This window comes from Lissotriton vulgaris, chromosome 10, assembly GCF_964263255.1.
Source record: "Lissotriton vulgaris chromosome 10, aLisVul1.2, whole genome shotgun sequence".
NCBI classification, from domain to species: domain Eukaryota; kingdom Metazoa; phylum Chordata; class Amphibia; order Caudata; family Salamandridae; genus Lissotriton; species Lissotriton vulgaris.
The window spans coordinates 554,900,718-554,919,066 of NC_141698.1; the positions used below are offsets into that span (position 1 = coordinate 554,900,718).

General features: G+C 42.8%; 1 protein-coding gene across 1 annotated transcript in view; it reads left to right on the forward strand.

The window, feature by feature from the left end:
• The window catches only part of TXNDC11 (thioredoxin domain containing 11), a 538,914-nt gene that overhangs the window by 419,740 nt on the left and 100,825 nt on the right, over window positions 1-18,349 (forward strand). The window contains exon 9 of the mRNA XM_086941405.1: window positions 14,884-15,029. Within this exon, the coding sequence (XP_086797531.1) occupies window positions 14,884-15,029 (146 nt within the window). The remainder of the gene's footprint in view (window positions 1-14,883; window positions 15,030-18,349) is intronic.

Sequence of the window (18,349 nt, forward strand, 5' to 3'; positions counted from 1 at the left end):
ATCTGGTATCTAATTCTTGATCTCTTGCCATCTCTCAACCTTTTCAGGTTTGCTGCTAGCCAATACTATACCAGTTATCCAAAGCACCAGTATAATGCAGTCAATGACAAGACCACCACAGCACTTGGCCAACTACACCTGTGATGGCCTGCCTCAATAATCTTAAACATTATTATTACAATTATACCATGCCCCATACTGAATTAGCATTCTGTGAAAAAAGAAGCTCTGATGATGAAAAACTAGAGTAATCGTAGGTTGAGAAATATCTCAGCAAATCCGATTGGGACATCAATACAAGAAAGAAGTAGGAAAATAAAAACTACTTCATTAAAAAAATTAAGGCATGTTCGGTCTTTCTTATATTTACTTAAACAAAACACATTATACCTCAATTTAGAAAAACTGATCATTATATTCTCATTTTCTATATTTTTTACATGCATAAAAGTCATTATTGACATAAAATGTGTACTGACCAAGCCTAAACTAAACACAGAATGTGTAATGTGGGACCTAATCCTTCATACTTAAGGCCATCTCCTATTCTAATTGGTTTTTCTAGCATAAATATGTGTTGCGAAAGAGAGTAATGTAGTTAGGGGGTAAAAAAGAGGTATAGGTGCTGAAATAGTTGACTAGTTTAGAGTTAATAAACTTCATGGCCATCTATTTGTGTTTTAGGGCTTCTCCATTAACACCACTTTGAACCAAATAGTTGTGAAGATTTCTTGACATTCACTTATGTTTCTTTCATTCTGTATTTCAAAATTATTGTATTGTATTGCCTAAAGAGGGGGAAATAATTTGAAAGTAAAAGGATTGAGGTCAGAAAAAAGCAAGTAAATTAATTTAAAATAAAGAGAAGGAATACATGGCCTCTTCCAAATATATATTTTTGAATAAATGTTGCCATGAGTAAGTCATTATGTTTAGTTATAGTAAATGGAGACTTGCATGAAAGAGTGGATTAGAAATGATCTTGAAATCCTCCTTACATACCAGATCTATGTAACCCAAGTTCTCCTCATCCCTTAAAACTATGTGAGTCAAATTATCCATCTCTCGGGATTTATCTTGGATCTAATCTGTAGTATATTTTTCACCTCCGTTTCCAGTCAATGGCGTTAACCTCTCAGGTGATCTTAATTCCTATGCCAGTATAAGCGTATTAAATATATTGATTTTAGTAGTCCCTTCCCCTCTTAATCATCATTTAACTGACTTGATGTCTTTTTTAGCTGTTGTCTTGTAACGCTGAATACACGTACTACAAGAACCGCATTCTATATACTATGATCTCGGGCATTAAGCTTCTAATGATACAACCACTCATACTCCTGACGTTTCTATGCCCTTGCTTTCAACCAAATGTCAATCTCATATTGGTAGCTGCTGGAAGAATTTTACTAGTCTAGATTTAGCTCCTAGCTTCTGCACAGTACCATTCATTCTGACGCTTACCCCTCTTTCTTGCTGTTCATCCTCACTTTACAGTTAGAACTTTTATGGTGCCATCAAATCTGTGCCTCTTAATAAAAAATACTTATCAAAACAAATGGCTACACACAGGTGTGAAAATTCCTATGGTTCAGGCAAATGTGCATTCATAACTTTGCACTAAAACAGATCACAGCTTCTTACTGCACCAATAAACCCTGTAGAGCCCCCAGTATAACATCTGCTACCCTGTTCGATCATAGATGCATAATTTGAGGCATTGTGTGAGAGATTCGATGAATATGCAGATTTTTTCCACCTAAGGTTAATGTACCTTGGAAAAGTGTAACCATTCCTCAAACCTTTTTATTTTGCTTTTCCACTTGAGCCTATTGCCTTTTTAGCCTGCTTTTCCACTCTGTATGAAGAGTATGTTCTCTAATATGACTTCTAAAAGCCAGCTGTCAGGTTCCCCAGTTGACATTATGACCATCAAGTTATATTAGCCTTCTACCTTTGATCAGTGATGACAATCCTTACGATCACCAGTGCTTTCTTGAGGGCTGGGTCTAGTCCATCTTTACTGAAAGCTGCCACATTGGTCGCACTGCTGAAGAAGTCCATCTAAGACCATTACTTTTTGGTGACTTATTGAACTGTTTCTCTTGTATGTTTTCCGTCCAAGCAGTCGTAAAGACCTGCCTGCAACCTACTGTAAGAATATGTTTAAACAATAATTTATCACACTCAGTGCATACTGACTTTAGGCCTAGCAGTATTAGAGGAGTAGTTGTTGCTATCTATGATCTTCTGAGCCAAAGTGATGATGGCGGTACAGTAGTCCTGGTGTTATTAGATCTTTCAGTACCTTCAGTACAAGGGTCCTCTAGCTTTCACCCTACTTATTTAGATGTGCATTTGTGATAATGCATTGGTATGGCTCCACAATCGAGCACATCCCGTCTACTTCATAATTGTTATCACATCTTCTTTTCATTCTTTATCTGTCCCATTTTCCAGATTGTTACATTCAAAAGGCGTGTCTTTGGTCGTGTGACCAAAGCTTTCAAAACTTCCTTCCCATGCATGATTTCTGTTCCTTATGCCAAAGTGGGTAGAGGCTTGGCTTCCATTACTTTTAAAAGATGGTTATGTGAGGAGCAATTACGATTTTTTGGTAACAACTTAAATGCACAGATTAACCACATGGATGCTGCAGATATTCCTCTGCTGTGTTGGACAGCAATAAAAACGGGTGTGGTCATGACGAGCTCAGCTCGTCATAAGCACACGAGAGGTGTCCCTCATGACGAGCTGAGCTCGTCATGAGCATCGAAGGGGTTAAAGACAGCGCCTAGACATGTAGGGAAGCACAGTGCTTTTAAAAAGAGAACTTGTGTTCCACATGAACCCCAAGATAATTGTAAGCTGTTGCTACTTCTATGCTTTTGTCCTTCACTATCTGTGAGAATGACTCGATTTTTTTGTCTTCTAGGCTGACTACTTTTTTTTTTCTTTCAAATTCATTACTAGCCCCTCATGTTCTATATTTGACCAATGCATGTATTGTCCTTTGAAGCCCAATAGGTGTTGACCGAGTATGTCTGTGAACTACATATTGTACGAACCCGATTTTTCTGTTGCTAATCTTGGGTAAAACCCCTGGAAATTTGCTAGATGTTTGGCCAGATCTACTAGGTATTTATTGAACAGATTGGGGGCTAGGACAGACCCCTGTTTTAGTACATGGCTGGTAGGGATTTTGGCTGTTACTTTACTCCCATTTCCGATCTTAACCTGTGCCCGTGTTTCACTGTACTGGGTGAAAATTGCATTAAGCAATTTGCCCGGGATACCCCACCTTACCAGTTTTGTCCAGAGGCATCCACGAGGCACTCTATCAAAGGCAGCTTTGAGATAGATAAAGCAGGCAAATAGACAATTTAGTTTTGGTGTATAGTTTTTTTCTGTTAATACACTTAGTACTGATAAGTTTGTGATTGTCCCCATACCTGCTCTGAAACCTGTTTTTGTTTGTGAATTAGTTTCTTCTCTTCAGCCCAAACTTAGAAATCTTCAATTAGACATAAGGCATACAATTTGGCTTCAATAACAGTCAATGCTATTAGCCTGGAGTTCAAAGGTGAAAGTTGGCTGCCATTTTTTTTATATGGGATGTAAAATGCTCTCTTTCCTTGATGATGAGGGGCGGTGGGGTGTATTATGTCTTATTTGTGCTCTATCTGATTGAACAATTTTGTTAAAATGTGGCCCAGAATTCTGTGTCACATTTAAAGAGAGTGTTCGGAAGGCCTTTTGAGCCTGGTGCCCTATCTGCTGATAGCTTCTTCAGTACTTTTCCCAAACATTTGTCCTCAATTAGGTGTGCATCATTTTTTTTTTTAATGTTGTCGTCTGTGTATTTGCGCGGTCAGCGACCCTTCTATAGTTTGCTGTGCCTGCTTTGTCCTCCTAAGGACTGGTCTACAATCAGTTTTTAGGTCTCGGACTAGCGTCGCACTGCGCAGCAGTGTGGGCAGAGCTCCGAGATTTAATGTTTTCTAGATGTTTTCTACAGTGGGGCTTGAATCCGCCCCTCTTCTCCATTGGCTGGCTTCCTAAACGGAGGCCAGCCTATTGTAGGAGAGGGGCGTCACTCCATTCAAGCCCCGTCTTTTCCAGATTTGGGGGCGTTTCTCTCTCGTTTTTGGATTTTATTTAAGCCCCGCCCCTTTTCTAGTGGTGGGCGTTTATGGGCGTTTTTTTTATTTCTGTTTTTTTCACTGTTTCGATTTTATTAACATGGGCAATTTCATTATGACCATTTTGTTATTTTTGTTATTTACTGTTTAGTGGTTTGGAGTTTTCTTGCATTTCTTCATGGTGATATCACGTTTGTATAATTAATCACGGAACACCAGACACTTTGCTGCTCACTTTGTTCCGTAGTTGTTTCCATTTACACACTCCAAGATGGCGCCCATTTCTAGCATCAGCAGTCCTGTTTCTATTTTCATGACCACCATTCGATCACGTTGTATACGTTCTGCGCGTGGTGTTAGTAGAGGAGCTTGTATCGTGTCCGCTCAAGGAGCGAAGCCCGTGTTTGAGTCGTCCGGTTATTCCTGTTGATAAGTTTTTAAGCGGCTTGTACGAAGTTACGAGTAGTAGTCTCGAGGTGGAGTCATCTTAGCTAACTGGCTGGTCATGAAGTGAGCGTACGAGGGTCACCGTACCACGGACATTCAGTACCGGCGTATACATCCAGAGTGTGCTTGAGAGGTTGGATCGGACAATTCACCACGTTATTAAACACTAAGGTATGACTTCTCCTTTTCGAGAGATTTCCATGAGTTTTCGCGTATTTAGATGCATTTGGATACATTCTTATTCTCTTTCAACTGACGGCCTGGTACAGTGGTAATCCGGAGGAGGTTTACAGAAGAGCTTATCACTGACTATCTTCGCACACATCTCATTAGTAAGTTATTTAACGTGTTAGCCTTCAAACAGCCACCGTTTTCTTTTCCAGATTATTTTTTACACTTATTGGGGTTTTTTTTGGCTCTGTGTGTGTGTGGCTATGTGTGTGTGTGTGGCTATGTGTGTGTGTGTGTGTGGCTGTGTGTGTGTGTGGCTGTGTGTGTGTGTGTGTGTGTGTGTGTGTGTGTGTGTGTGTGTGTGTGTGTGTGTGTGTGTGTCTCTGTGTCTGCTAATACTCTCTAATGCTCACCTATTGCCATTGTAAATGACAATACCATTTTTTTATTTTGCATCTGTATGTTTTTCTTCTCCTCCTGAGGCTGCGGCAAGTGGCATGTACATTTTGCAAATAGGCTGCTTCCACTTTTCCTCTGAGATCCCTGTATTGAAACGACATTCTGAGACCCAGCTGAGCCTGTTTATCAGCCCCCAGAATTATCTGCTGTTTTTGGAGTTGCTAGACTGTAATAAATTATTCCATGCATCCTCTTGCTTTGCCTTTTTAGCTTTCCAACATTTTCTTTTGTATAAGGCCCTCGTTTGACGAAGTTCAAATTTGTCACGCTTATGTCCTCACTTAACATGTGCTGTGATTGTTCTTACTTCCTAAGCTATTTGCTTTTTATAGTCTTAAAGCACCTTCATATACCATCTCTTTCCTGAACCTCTATCCATTATAGGGCCTTTTGCCTTCTTGGGATGAGCCACTTGTTTAATCCGAAATGTAATGAGTTGCTTCCTTGTTGGGGCTAGCCAGTTGTGAAGCTCTACATCTGGACTCCGCCCTTTTACATTTTCTACTTAAGTATGTACCGTTGCCATTATTTGCTCGCAATTTTCACTGCACTATGTTAGACATTTTGTATTGTAACCTTCAGGTAGTGATCCTAATTCTTTTGTTTTGGTCAGTTTTCATGGCGTTGGCTCGATTTTTAAAGTTTGCAGAAAGTGGTCACTTTCAGGTGGGGCTGATTTGAAAAGATTTGACCAATGAAATGAAGTCACTTCTGATGAATGTATAGTCTATGATTGAGCATATCCTGCCCTTTACGTAGGTTATGGATGCAGGCTTTTTCTCCTGTACCACTTCATTTCGAATTTTTAGATCTTGAGCTTTGATCTTCTGTCGCAAGCTTAAATCTCAAATTAGTTTGATGGAATTTGTATATTTTCTAACTGTGGGTGGGGCACTGACAGATTTTTGTATAGATTTGGTATTAAAGTCCCCAGTGACTATAAAGTGTGTTTAGGGGTTTAAGTTTTAGAATTATTTTATTAAATTTGGCAAGGTGGTGCTCCTTCTGGCTTTCCTAGATTTGCTTGGGTGAATGTAAACGTTTAAGAGTAGTAGTTTTTGCCCTTTAACCCCTTGCATGCTGATGACGGAGCGGTTCCGTCATCAGCTACGGGTGAGCTGTGCTGATGACGGAACCATTCCGTCATGACTCCGCCCGCGCAAGGCGGAGTCAGCATGGGCGGGGAATTCCCGCCGCACGCAAGGGGTTAATTGTTGTTTCTGTTGATTGCAGCCAGTCTACTCCTAATCAAGACCTCTCTTAGGATGCATAATGTGACATCCTTACTGCTGGAGTATGATGTTCTGTGTAGTCTTTTACAGGGGTTGGGTTCGGATTCCATGTTTTTTGTAGTATAACGATATCGAACACCCGAAGGACAGACACTGTTTCATTGTCCTATTGATTCTTACCAAAACCTTGTACGTTCCATGAGCATATGTTGATGAAGTTTTGCTTTGGAGAGACTTTCAGGGCTAGCCAGGATCTAATGATTTTGGGAGCCCGAACCGTGCTTGTGTTTTCTTACCGATAGCTTGGGATTGTTCCTTTCTTTGTTGATCTCTTTTGATTGCTTTTTCAATCATTAGATTTTGAACGTTAGTGGATGGGAAATTGTGACCTAGGGATCCCCTTAAGGTTATGTGTCTGTCGTTTAAATTTTTTTTTCTTAAACTCCTTTTTTGAAACACAAAATCCAGCTCAAATCACATACCAATTGCAATACCACCAACATCATTTATGCAATAGTATGCCCTTGCAACCAGATCTACATTGGACAGACACAGCAAAAGGCAAAAGTCAGGATCCTACAACACGTCAGCAGAATACGATGTGAAGTTCAAAGTGCATCCCTAGTGGAACATTTCAAGTCGGCCCTACACCCTCCAGACAGTTTCAAATGGGTGATCCTTGAGAAAGCATTGTTGGGACCACGTGGTGGCAATATCAGCAACATTCTCAATGTGCGGGAATCAAAATGGATGTTCTTTTTCGATTCGATCAATTCTGGCCTTAATGACAATGATAGTTCTTTCACCCAGTTGGCCACACTCACTTAATTGATATACTGACTATGTCCATTACTTATACTTCACAATCTGGATCTGGCCTTTATATCAACGACCCCCCTCTCTATTCTCTGGGGGTCCTAAATAGGCATCTAGCTGTTTATTAAGCAACATGTAATAGCGCTATAATTACAATTGTGATAATTGCTCTATGTGTTCGAACTCTGATTCTCTATAATGACAGGTAGATGCTTTGATGTAATCTTGGTCACGCTTGTGCTTCTATGACATTATATGGCCTTATGCACATTGAGGACTTTTGATTGAAACCAATGTACTGGCTTTTCCTAAAAATGTTTTGCCTCTTCTAACAGCGCCACTGCGACTAGACTGTATATATGTTACAACAATTTAAAAAGGCCATTTATTTTGCAATTTCAAAACATGCCGGCGTGCATTATCAATTCTGTCCCCCGTCATCCTGTACACTGATGCAATCATTGTGTATAAACTCTTTACATGTGCCGAATATCCTTCGTATTCAATATGTAGATCACTTGGCACTCTTGTTCATCCCTAACCTGGAGACCGTGACCACGTGACACGATCTCCATGGTTACATATTCAACAAATTCGAAATGTGTCAGCATGTATTATAATTTCAGTCATCCACCTTCCTTCGAGCAGACTGATTTAATCATATCTCCCTGTGTAATAATTTTTTCGTGTGTAAAACATTTCCTTCTGCTACACAGTGCAGATTCCTTGAGACTCGCAGTCTTTCTTTCATTTCAGACATGGAGACCGTGACCACGTGACACGATCTCCATGGTTACGTATTCTACAGGAAGCAGCGGGTCTCCATTGCTGACCGCACGCTGCAGTACGTAGACAGACTCATCCCGTTTCCCCTCCGGTAAGCCTTGCCCGGATCCTTCATACTTATGTAGCCATTTAGTCGCGCTGATATGTATTTTAAAAAAACGGATCTGTCATACTCTCAGATCATACGGATTTCGGACGCAATTCGTCAGACGTGCTTCATTCCTTCCTTATCAGACCGACCTGCGGGCGGGTGCCCAAACTTAACTCCACTCTAGTAAGTCACCCTCCTGATTTGTTTTGGTCAATATCATAACTTTGAGGGATAATAGCTGAGTAGTGACATGCTCTCTCGCTTCCCCCTTTTTGCAGATTACAGTGGTATTACATCTCCACCGATACTGTGAGTCTTTTGATTATTTCATCCTCCTCAGTGATAACTTTGAATATAGGATGGCTCTGTAATTATGGACTATACTTTCCTCTTTAGATTTTGAAGTTCCATGGTTGGACATCCATCTCTCTCCCCCGACAAACGACCAATCGGTATGTTTTGTCCTTTATTAATATGTGCCTGCATAGCTAGATTTAAATTGATTGATTCAATATATGGTAATACCCATTAATTATCCTAACAGGTCATTGCTCCGCCTCTCCCGTCCTGATGAAGACCCCGCCACAAGGATACCATTAATACCTGTTACTATATAGGGGTCGAAACTTCAACAGCTCTTTGTAACTCTCAGCTCCACTCTGTGAATTGATTATTTGTATTTCTATGTGGAGCATGATGTGTACCTGAATTTTGTTTCCATTTATGATGTATATGTCTATGTTTGACGTACAACACATGGTACAGTGAGGCCGCTTGGCCGTTTTTTATATGTCACCATCCTTCACCTTCACTGTCCTTCACTTTATCACCCCTCCCTTCTCTTCTTCCAGGGGCACTGTAAATACTTTTGTAAATATTCAACATATATTTCTTGAATTCATACTTGACAACATTGTGATTAAATAACAATGCTTGTGAACTCAGTGATAATTTGTTTTTGAGTTGCGTATGGTATACATTTGTTTGTTGGATTACTGGGACCCCCTCTTCTCAGTGCCCTAAGGTCCTGGGCAGGCGTTGGTATGTTCACTAATGTTGAGACGAGTAGTCACTAATAGGCAACCCCCACTTTGTAGTCGGTCTTTAACCACCCAGGACAGTGGCTCACACAGTCTCTTTCTGCGATGAAATGTCTTTCTTCCTGGATCAAAGCAGATATCTAGATGTACCAGGGATCGTGTGGTCCGGGAAGACTTCCTCAGGTCCTTCAGGTGACGCAGCTCGCCCTTTCTCGGTAATCAGAATGCCGTGGTGATCTGTCAATGCAGCTGGGCTCATGAGGACATGCGGCCTAGAATTGCCAGGCCGTAGATCGTGGCCTTCACCCTACGACCCATCTGGAAGAACTTCCTATACCTCCTGTTAAATAGAAGACAAGCTGCCAGTGAACTGGGACAAATAGTCACTGATCAACACATGGGGTACATGAATAGGGCGAGATTTAGGTACCCCCAAATATTTCTGGACCTCCCAAAGACTATTTCATGCGGTGCAAGGCCATCGTAGCTAATCAGCCCATTCGCATTCACCCACCCTTCAACAACATACAATTCTACCTCAAAATATTGTTGGCCAATGACATCACCACTGACACCATGCCTCGTCCACAAGCAAAACAGGATGTTGGGTGCTTCCTTAAGATTAAATGCTTCAAAACAGCCAACCCATGCATGCCTGGCTCTTTCCCTTGCACTTACGTGTCTTCTAAACTCACTGGGTTTTCATATCGACGTACCTCTTTCATTTGAGGAATGCATTGCAACAAAACTGACCTTATCGTTCCAAATGTGCATATCCTAAAAATAAATTGGTCTTTTTTTATCACAACCCAAATTTCTGACAACGTCCAAGTTCTTGTTGTATCCCATGCCTACAGTGTACTACCGACCAGCCCACTTGAATTGTCTCTTGCCTCTTTGAAAGAAGTGCCACATGCTGACATCCAACTCTAAAAGGGACAGAATAACTTAATGTGCCGAGAACTCACTTAGTGTCTGGAAATCCATCTCCTCTGACATTAGGACACTATCTTCTTATGACGCCTGATATTGCAGAGTCATCTCACAAGCTGAGGAATGCTTTATAACCCTTAGAGATGATGTAACTAAGATTGTTAGACAGCCAAACGATTTTGTATTACATGTTGTATAGCTACAACATTCTCAGTGTACGTCCACAGGACTATTTGTTATCTCCCTTAGTGTTAAGAAACCTACGCTGTCCTAGTGTATGTATCAGGTTCGCGCAACTCCCCATGTAATCATTGGCTATTGTTAATATTCATTTTAACCCTATATGTGTTGCTATTCCATACAGTTCTACTCCTGCAAGCCCTATCGGGCTACTTGATGTTAATGTGAAGTACTCTCTTGCACTCTGACTGTGCCATAGAAAACTGCTAATAAATAAATCTCCACCATCCTGGGGGCACTTCACTTGCTTCCATGAACAGTGGCGTAAAAAAACTTGACGCCCAACCCTCCCCCCCCCCCCCCCCCACCCCCGCAGGTACATGGAGGGCCCCCCTCAAGACACAATCAGGAGGTCTCATGCCAGGGTACTCTGCTGAAAGTGGCCCCTGCATCGTGGTGGTTACAAGGGCCCATGTTACGCCACTGTCCATGACCTTCTATTCCTGGGCGTCTGATCTCACTAACTTCTTCACCAACAAGATCAAACTTATACAAGACTCCTTTCCACCGGTGGTGCCCGCGGGGTTGTCCATCCCAGAGGATGACTTGCACCCTCTGACCCCGCCTGGTTCGACGTTGGCTGTGTTTCCACCTATCTCAGCCCCTGCTTCCTTAGCGCTGATGGGCAATCTCAAATCTGGGTCACCTCTAGACCCGTGCCCGGCCAAATTTTTGGCAAAAATCGCGGAAGTGATAAATCCACTGGCAAACCCTCTCCTGAACCTCTCGCTGAGTCAGGGAGTGGTTCCGCAGGCCTGGAAGCAGGCAATGGTCATCCCTTTGCTTAAGAAGCCTGGTCTCGACCCTAGGGCCCCAGTCAACTATAGGCCTATCTCTCTGTTGCCGGCTCTCACAAAAATTTTGGAGAAGCATGTTCAGACGGTGCTCTCCAATTTTTTGGAAACACACGAGATTCTGCATGCCACCCAATCCGGCTTCCGCCCAAACCTCAGCACAGAGACCGCGCTCCTAGAGGTTTCAGAAACCATTAAAGGGGTTCTGGACACTGGGGGCAAAGCCATGCTGGTGATGTTGGACTTGTCGGCGGCTTTTGACACCGTCCCCCATGAAGGCCTTCTCGCAAGACTCTATGAGATTGGCCTACGGGGGACGGTGCTCAGCTGGTTTTCCTCCTTTCTAGCCGGCCGCCGGCAAACGGTCTGGGCCTCCCCAGATTCCGCCGTGATGCCGCCTCTGGGAGTCGGGGTCCCACAGGGCTCTATATTGAGCCCGACCCTTTTTAACATCTTCATGACCCTGTTGGCGGCGTTGGCGAAGTCGTTCGGGGCCCAGATCGTATCCTATGCCGACGACACCCAGCTCCTCTTCTCTTGTAAGAGAGGAGGAGACTTCGATGGGGAGAGTATCCGGGATTGCCGTGGGGCTGTTTTTAAATGGTTCCAACTGAACAGCCTCAAGTGCAATTCCGATAAGTCCGAGGTACTCTTCTTCGGGTGTGCGACGGAGCCAGACTGGCAAGCTTGGTGGCCCATTGACATGTTTCCTCCTTCTTGTTCATCCCACACTGCTAAGAACCTGGGGGTCAAGATGGACAAGGGTCTCACACTGAAAACCCAGATCCTCGGTGTGACGGGCACCTGCTTCGGCCTCCTTAAGATGCTGCGGAGGTTTTTACCTCTTTTGTCTGAGGACCATAGGAAGCTGACTGTGCAGGCTCTGATAGGCTCTAGGTTAGATTATTCCAACATTCTGTACCTGGGCCTGCCAGAGTACCTGCTAGAGCGGCTCCAAGTCGTGCAGAATGCTGCCGCGAGGGCCATTTTTGGTCTGAACAGACGAGCCAGTGCCGCGGGCTTGCTGCAGACGTTACACTGGCTTCCCATCCGCAAACGGATTGCTTTTAAGGCATTAACTTTGGCCTATAAGGCTCTCCATGCGGTGGGAGCAAAGTACCTCCAGAAGAGACTTGCCTTCTATCATCCGTCTCGCTCTCTGAGGTCTGAATCTCTGTTCCTGGCGGTCGTACCGCGAGTGAAGAGAGCTCGCATTGGAGGCCGCTCCTTTGGGCTGCTGGCGCCACAGTTGTGGAACTCATTGCCGCTCACACTCCGTGGAGCCACCAACCTACTTGCATTTAGGAAAGGCCTCAAAACCTGGCTATTTACCCAGTAGGTTGTCCCGCTGTTTCTTCTGTTTTTTTCGCTGTATCCATCTCCCTGTTTTTTAATGTGTTGTGTTATTGTGCAGTAGGTCTCCTTTTCAAAAGCGCCGGGACACTCTTTTTGAGTAGCCGTGCGCTATACAAAAATAAACATAACATAACATATTGAATTATTTATTCTTTCTCTGTTGTTACCATACTACACATAGCTGACTTAAAATCCAGACCTGGAAGAAAGGAGACTTGAAAGTAAACTCTTTCGATCCACCCTCCTAGACTTTTGACCAGCATCAAGTATTCAAACGCTTTGTTGCAATTCTTGATGAGTTCATTGAGGAAGGTTTGACACGCCCCTTTAATGAAAGTTAGGTCAACTAATGGAGCTTTTTACCCCCTCTCTTCCTCTCATTTCTACGTATTTAAATGCCTTAACTCCTACGGTTGGCTACCCAAAATTTGCTACCACCCTAATAACCAGTGTCCTATGAACTCTTTGAGAAAGTTGGTTATATTTTGAGAACTCCTACCTCGTTCTTTCATTCCCCGATTTCTAACCCTCGCCATTGCAGTCCTTTGAGGCAGTTTCAAAGTAGCACGAAGCACTTACAAGCAAGCAACATAAAAGACGCTTTGAATTGCACTGGAGTGTCTCTCTTTTCCATATCGAGCATGTTTTTTTTTATTCCCTTACACGCTAACAATTGAATTTGCAGCCTTTATCATTTTACTTTTACATCAGAAAGGTGTGGGAATGGCCTGAGAGCAGCCATCATCAGCAAACAATCAATAAACAATATTGTAAGTTGAAACTATACAAAGATCAGCTAGACCCTCTCTGCATCATTTTTATCACTAAGAAATGTATTTCTGAGTAAAATCCGCAACTCCGATCTAGCTGTCAGGATTTTTATTTCCAAGTTTAGGTGAGGTATTTATCTCTAACGTGGCAAAAATGCCTTTTAAAGGTGGACGCGTCCTTTATAATGCCATTAGGAAAATCAAGCCTTGGTAAACTAGTATGTCTCGCTTTGGAACTCTGGTGCGATGAATACATTTTTTATTACAAACGTATGCATCAAATATAAAAGAAAGAAAAATGTCACCACGCTATCGAACTGTGATGACCATGTGCTTTCAATAAAAATGTTAATGTTAATAAAAAATAAATAATTACTGCATATATTTATCTCAGTACAATATGGTGCATTTTAACCGTCTGGTTTACTGATAACCAGGACTGGTATGCTTTTTAGTTTCACAGGATAATATTATTTTTGATGAAAAAGTAAAGGTACTACTGACTTCAAATTACTGTAACGGGAAGACGTAGTTTAAAAACATTAGGGTGACTAAAAAAGGATAAGAAAAAAACATTGACAAGATAAAGCATTGGCCTACTAGCCCTGGATTTCTCGGGAAAGGGAGTGGTCCACAGGAAATGCCAAGTCTATATCAGTTTTCACGTTTTCATGTATTGAGGAAAACACACTCAAAAAACTCTGGACCGCTTGAGTTTTGTAACAAATAAGGCTTTGAGGGGGGTGATGAGTGCGTTTGACCAGATTGTAAGTATCCTTAGGCTGAATCCTTGCTCTTGTAAACAGAATCAGGAGTCCATGTGATGTAGAAAAAATACTTTTATTGGATACGGTTTAAAACATGAACAGCCGACACGTGTTTCGCCTCCTGTGGCGATTTGCGCCGGGGCTTTTTCAAGGCTATTTACAGTATCATATGTTCGTTTTTACAAATCTTCAAAAAATAACTTTGTTTTCAAAATCTCCGATTATTTGTCAAGTTCCAATTTCTAAGGGTATAATCCTCGAGTCTCGTCTTCTTCCTCCGCTCGAAAGCGGCCGATTTTTCTACATCACATGGACTCCTGATTCTGTTTACAAGAGCAAGGATTCAGCCTAAGGATACTTACAATCTGGTCAAACGCACTCATCACCCCCCTCAAAGCCTACTAGCCCTGGAACTGAAGTGCACTTCTTTTTAGGAAGATGTGCACATGTGATCAGGCCAAATACCAACACCCACAGCGCAAAGCAACCAGTGGCTGAGTTTCGGATGACCCATGGCCGCCTGCTGTGTGCTCTATTAGGCAAAAGCAAAACATGAATGACAGCTGAACAAACCAATAAATTGAGAGGTGCCTCATAGCCCCTCTGTTGCTAATGAGGCATTCTTTCGCTAGACCAGACCAAGTATAATATGTACGGTGAAGTGGATAGTACTTTTCTAAAATGGGCCAGTCTTCACAGACTCTGGGTGTTTGAGGAAAGACATCTTGTTAATTTTTAGTGTACTTTTTAGTTGTTTAAACGCTTTGCATTTCTTATACTTTAAATATCACTAGCCCAAAAAGATGTACTAACACTTTCTCTTTCATGTTTGGTTTTAGAGACTTTTATTCAGAACTTCAGCATTCAGTACAGCCCCCTCCGAAGACATCTTGTTGGCGCCTCTCCCATTGCCGACTATGAGCAGCGCTTAATTTCTGAAGTGACCACTGCTACATTTAGGCGCATCGTCCTACAGAACACAAAGGTATGATTTTTTGTTCCACACAAATACACGTGTCTATCCTCTTTGGCTCTCTTCACCCAGTCCTCTGCTTTTAAACCAGTGTTTTCATTTTTTTTGTTTTTTTTTTTACAAGCCCCTCAGAATATTGCTTCAGTGATCAAGGGTACAAGAAATATGAATATATGTTTTTATATTTTTATTTACGCTTTTGACAGAGAATAGGAGCAAAAACATTTCGCGGTTTACATCATGATATATTATATAGCATGAACTTTCAGGACACATTTACACAGCACAGTTGCTACCCATGTGTGTCCTCAATTGCCTCCTCAAGTCCTCCCGCCACTCCTGCCGTCAAATCTCTGGTCATTGACGACCAGGCCTCCATATTATCAGCCAAATACTTGTTTGTGCATACCTTTTTCATCTGTATTTCCTCTACAACGACTTATTCCATCATGTCTCTTTCCCCGGTTTAATAGCTGGTCCTGTCGCCCTTAGCCATCTGATTGCTATTCGCCTTTTTGCCAGCACCAGCCCCAATAACGCAAACTTTGACTATATTCTCTTCCCCTTATGCAGCGTCACAGTGCCCAGCAAGCAGTGTTGAGGGGACTGGTCGATAGACTGTCCAGTGATTCTGCGTAGTTTCGCAACCACATCCACCCAGTAGTCCGGTAACCGTCCAAAGGTCCACATCATATGCAAGAGATCAGTATGTTGCTGGCTGCATCTGGGCAAGTCTGGGTGTCTGGTCGGGTAGATTCTGTCAAGTGTTAGTGGTGTGCTTGGTGTAGAAAGTTAAAATGTGTTCGCTGGAATCTGGCATTACTAGAGAGTGCTTTAACATGCGCACAGGCCTGCCCCTACTCTGTATCTGTTAGCGTGTCGCAGCAGGTCTTTCCGCAGCTGCTGCTGTATTCCGACTGTTTTTCCAATGCACTCCCCCTTCCCACACACTTAAATGCTTCCCACTCCACTGCCCTGGAGCCTGTCTTGTCAACAGTTATGTCTCCTCCGTCCGTAGGGCTGTGTCTGGGATTCACTTCCTTACCTCCAGCGGGGCCGCCACAAGCTGGGACCGCCACTCCGCACCTCCTGTGAGGAATGGCCCCAGCAGGCGACAAGCCAGCAAGCAGGTCAGGCCCGTCTCCTGCACCGCACGCCTCAGCCCTGGTTCTCCGATTCTGGCACTCTCACCTTCTATGTCTCCAAGTTGGCGCCGCATCAGCAGCATTTGCTTTTCACGCCTGCTGTGTCTGCACTGCTCCTATGTGGCTTCCTTCACCCTGCAGGCTACCCGCTGCACTTCTGCGTAGGCCTCAGCACTCCAAGCAAACGTCAGTCCGCTTCCTCATCGCCAACAACAGCAGAAAATGACAGCCAGCATTCCCGGTGCGTTGAGGTTGTTTTGTTGTTGCCGTGTTCAGGATGTTGGAGGACTTCTTCCGATGCTACTTTGAACTCTCCCCTAGTGCGAGCCGTCAGCCATCTTGCCAGACCATGCTCGGAGCAAGAAATAGTTTAAAAAAAATAGATTATAAATGCAATGGTAAAGATGTATCTAAATTTTAATGAAACTGGAAGAAATACTGCATGTGATATTTAAAATGTTTCCTGAGTAGTCGGCTGTTATTTATTTCTTGGATTTGTACATAGCCTCCACCACTGTGACAGCCTTTATGGGCACAAAGGGACGTGTCAAAGTGGATAGAGAATAGACACCTTTCAGGAGGGCCAACTAGAGGTCACTAGTCTGATCATAAGTCGTAGCCCTCTGGCCGCTGAAGTCCATATATTAATTTATCTTGGCGACCTCTTCCTAGAGCTTCAGCACACTTTACATAGAGCACTGTTGAGTTGAACAAAACGAAAGTCAATAAGCAATTCCCCACATGAATAACAAAAAAAATGTGCAATAAAAACAGCAAAATAAATATTAAACAATATTTTGAGGTCAAACCGTGCAATGATGGGCTGGAACATATGAGCAGGGTAGAAAAAACACTGCATAAGTACATAGACATAAGCAGTTACAGAGGACATTGCCAGGTGAGTTCACTGGGTTCTTCTAAACTTCATTTAGTGCTTTCCAGCAAGAGATGGAATGTGATGAGTATGGAAGAATTGGATCATTCCTTTTCCCTTCAAAGACAATGTAATTTGATAAATTGAGCAACAGGGGGTTGTGTTTCTAGTTCGCTACGAACTGTAGGAGGAGTTTTCTCATCTGAAAGCTATTTGTAGTTGGCTTGTTCTTCCAAAGGTGTAAATGTAACTGCATTACTGGACCGTTATTGCATTGGCTTAAATCTGCAGTCTGCTTCATCTGGACTTGAGTTTATGGTGATACGCAGTTTGGTCTGCTTGAATTTTGCCTGAGAGAATTTCCAGTGAGTCTCAGGCTTTGATTTCTGGTTGTAGGTTGGTGCACTTAGGTATAAGAATGCTAGGTGACCTTTCTCCTGATGTCTGCAAACATGCCATATAATGTCATGGGAGTTCTGCACTGAATAACCTCCCAACAGATTATTCATTCAATATTCGTGTTATATTGCAATAGAACGAGGGGATGTCAGTCTTAGGACCTCATTTAAAGCCTAGTGGCAGCTTGCTTGATCAGCAGACTCTGTGTCCATCACTCCCCATACCACCTCCTTGGGGGATGCCACTCCAGCTGCTACATTGAAGGCACAGATGCTTTCCTGAGTGTGGGCCACTTTCCCCAGTATTTTGAACTGCAACAAGAAACTTTCCAAAGTGGTGGTGAGGCTCCTTAATAAGATTTCTCCCTGCTCGTTTGGGCCATTGTGCAGTTTCTTTTCTTGGGAACACTGTGTCTCGCTTGGTACTCCTGAGTAGGGAAGACAAGTGATGGTTGTCATGCCTAATAAAATAACCAGGTGATCTTATGATGGACAAGTTGCCGGATTAAGTGTTTAACTTGTCGGACCTGCAGAGCCTTCACTTTTGGATACTCAGTGGACCCACAATCTCTAAATGGCACAGGGACACCATGCATCTGCAGACTTCCATCAAACCCTAAATTACCCCTTTAGACTGCATGAAGACAAGTTTGTGAGTTACTCCATATTTAACCATTTGGCCAATCATGCTCATATTGTGTCTGAGTGTATCCAGTGTATATTAGATTAGGACATTATGAAGTTAATTAATCTTATATGTGCTTCTTGTTTAAGTATTTCTGGTGTAATCTGCTCCGAGATTAACTGGTGTCACTTATCTCACTCAGAAAAGTAAGGAGTGTTGTGTAGCTCAGGCTCTCTATTAGATTAATTGAATGGTCTAGTGTACAGGTGAAGGAACACCTAAAAACTGGA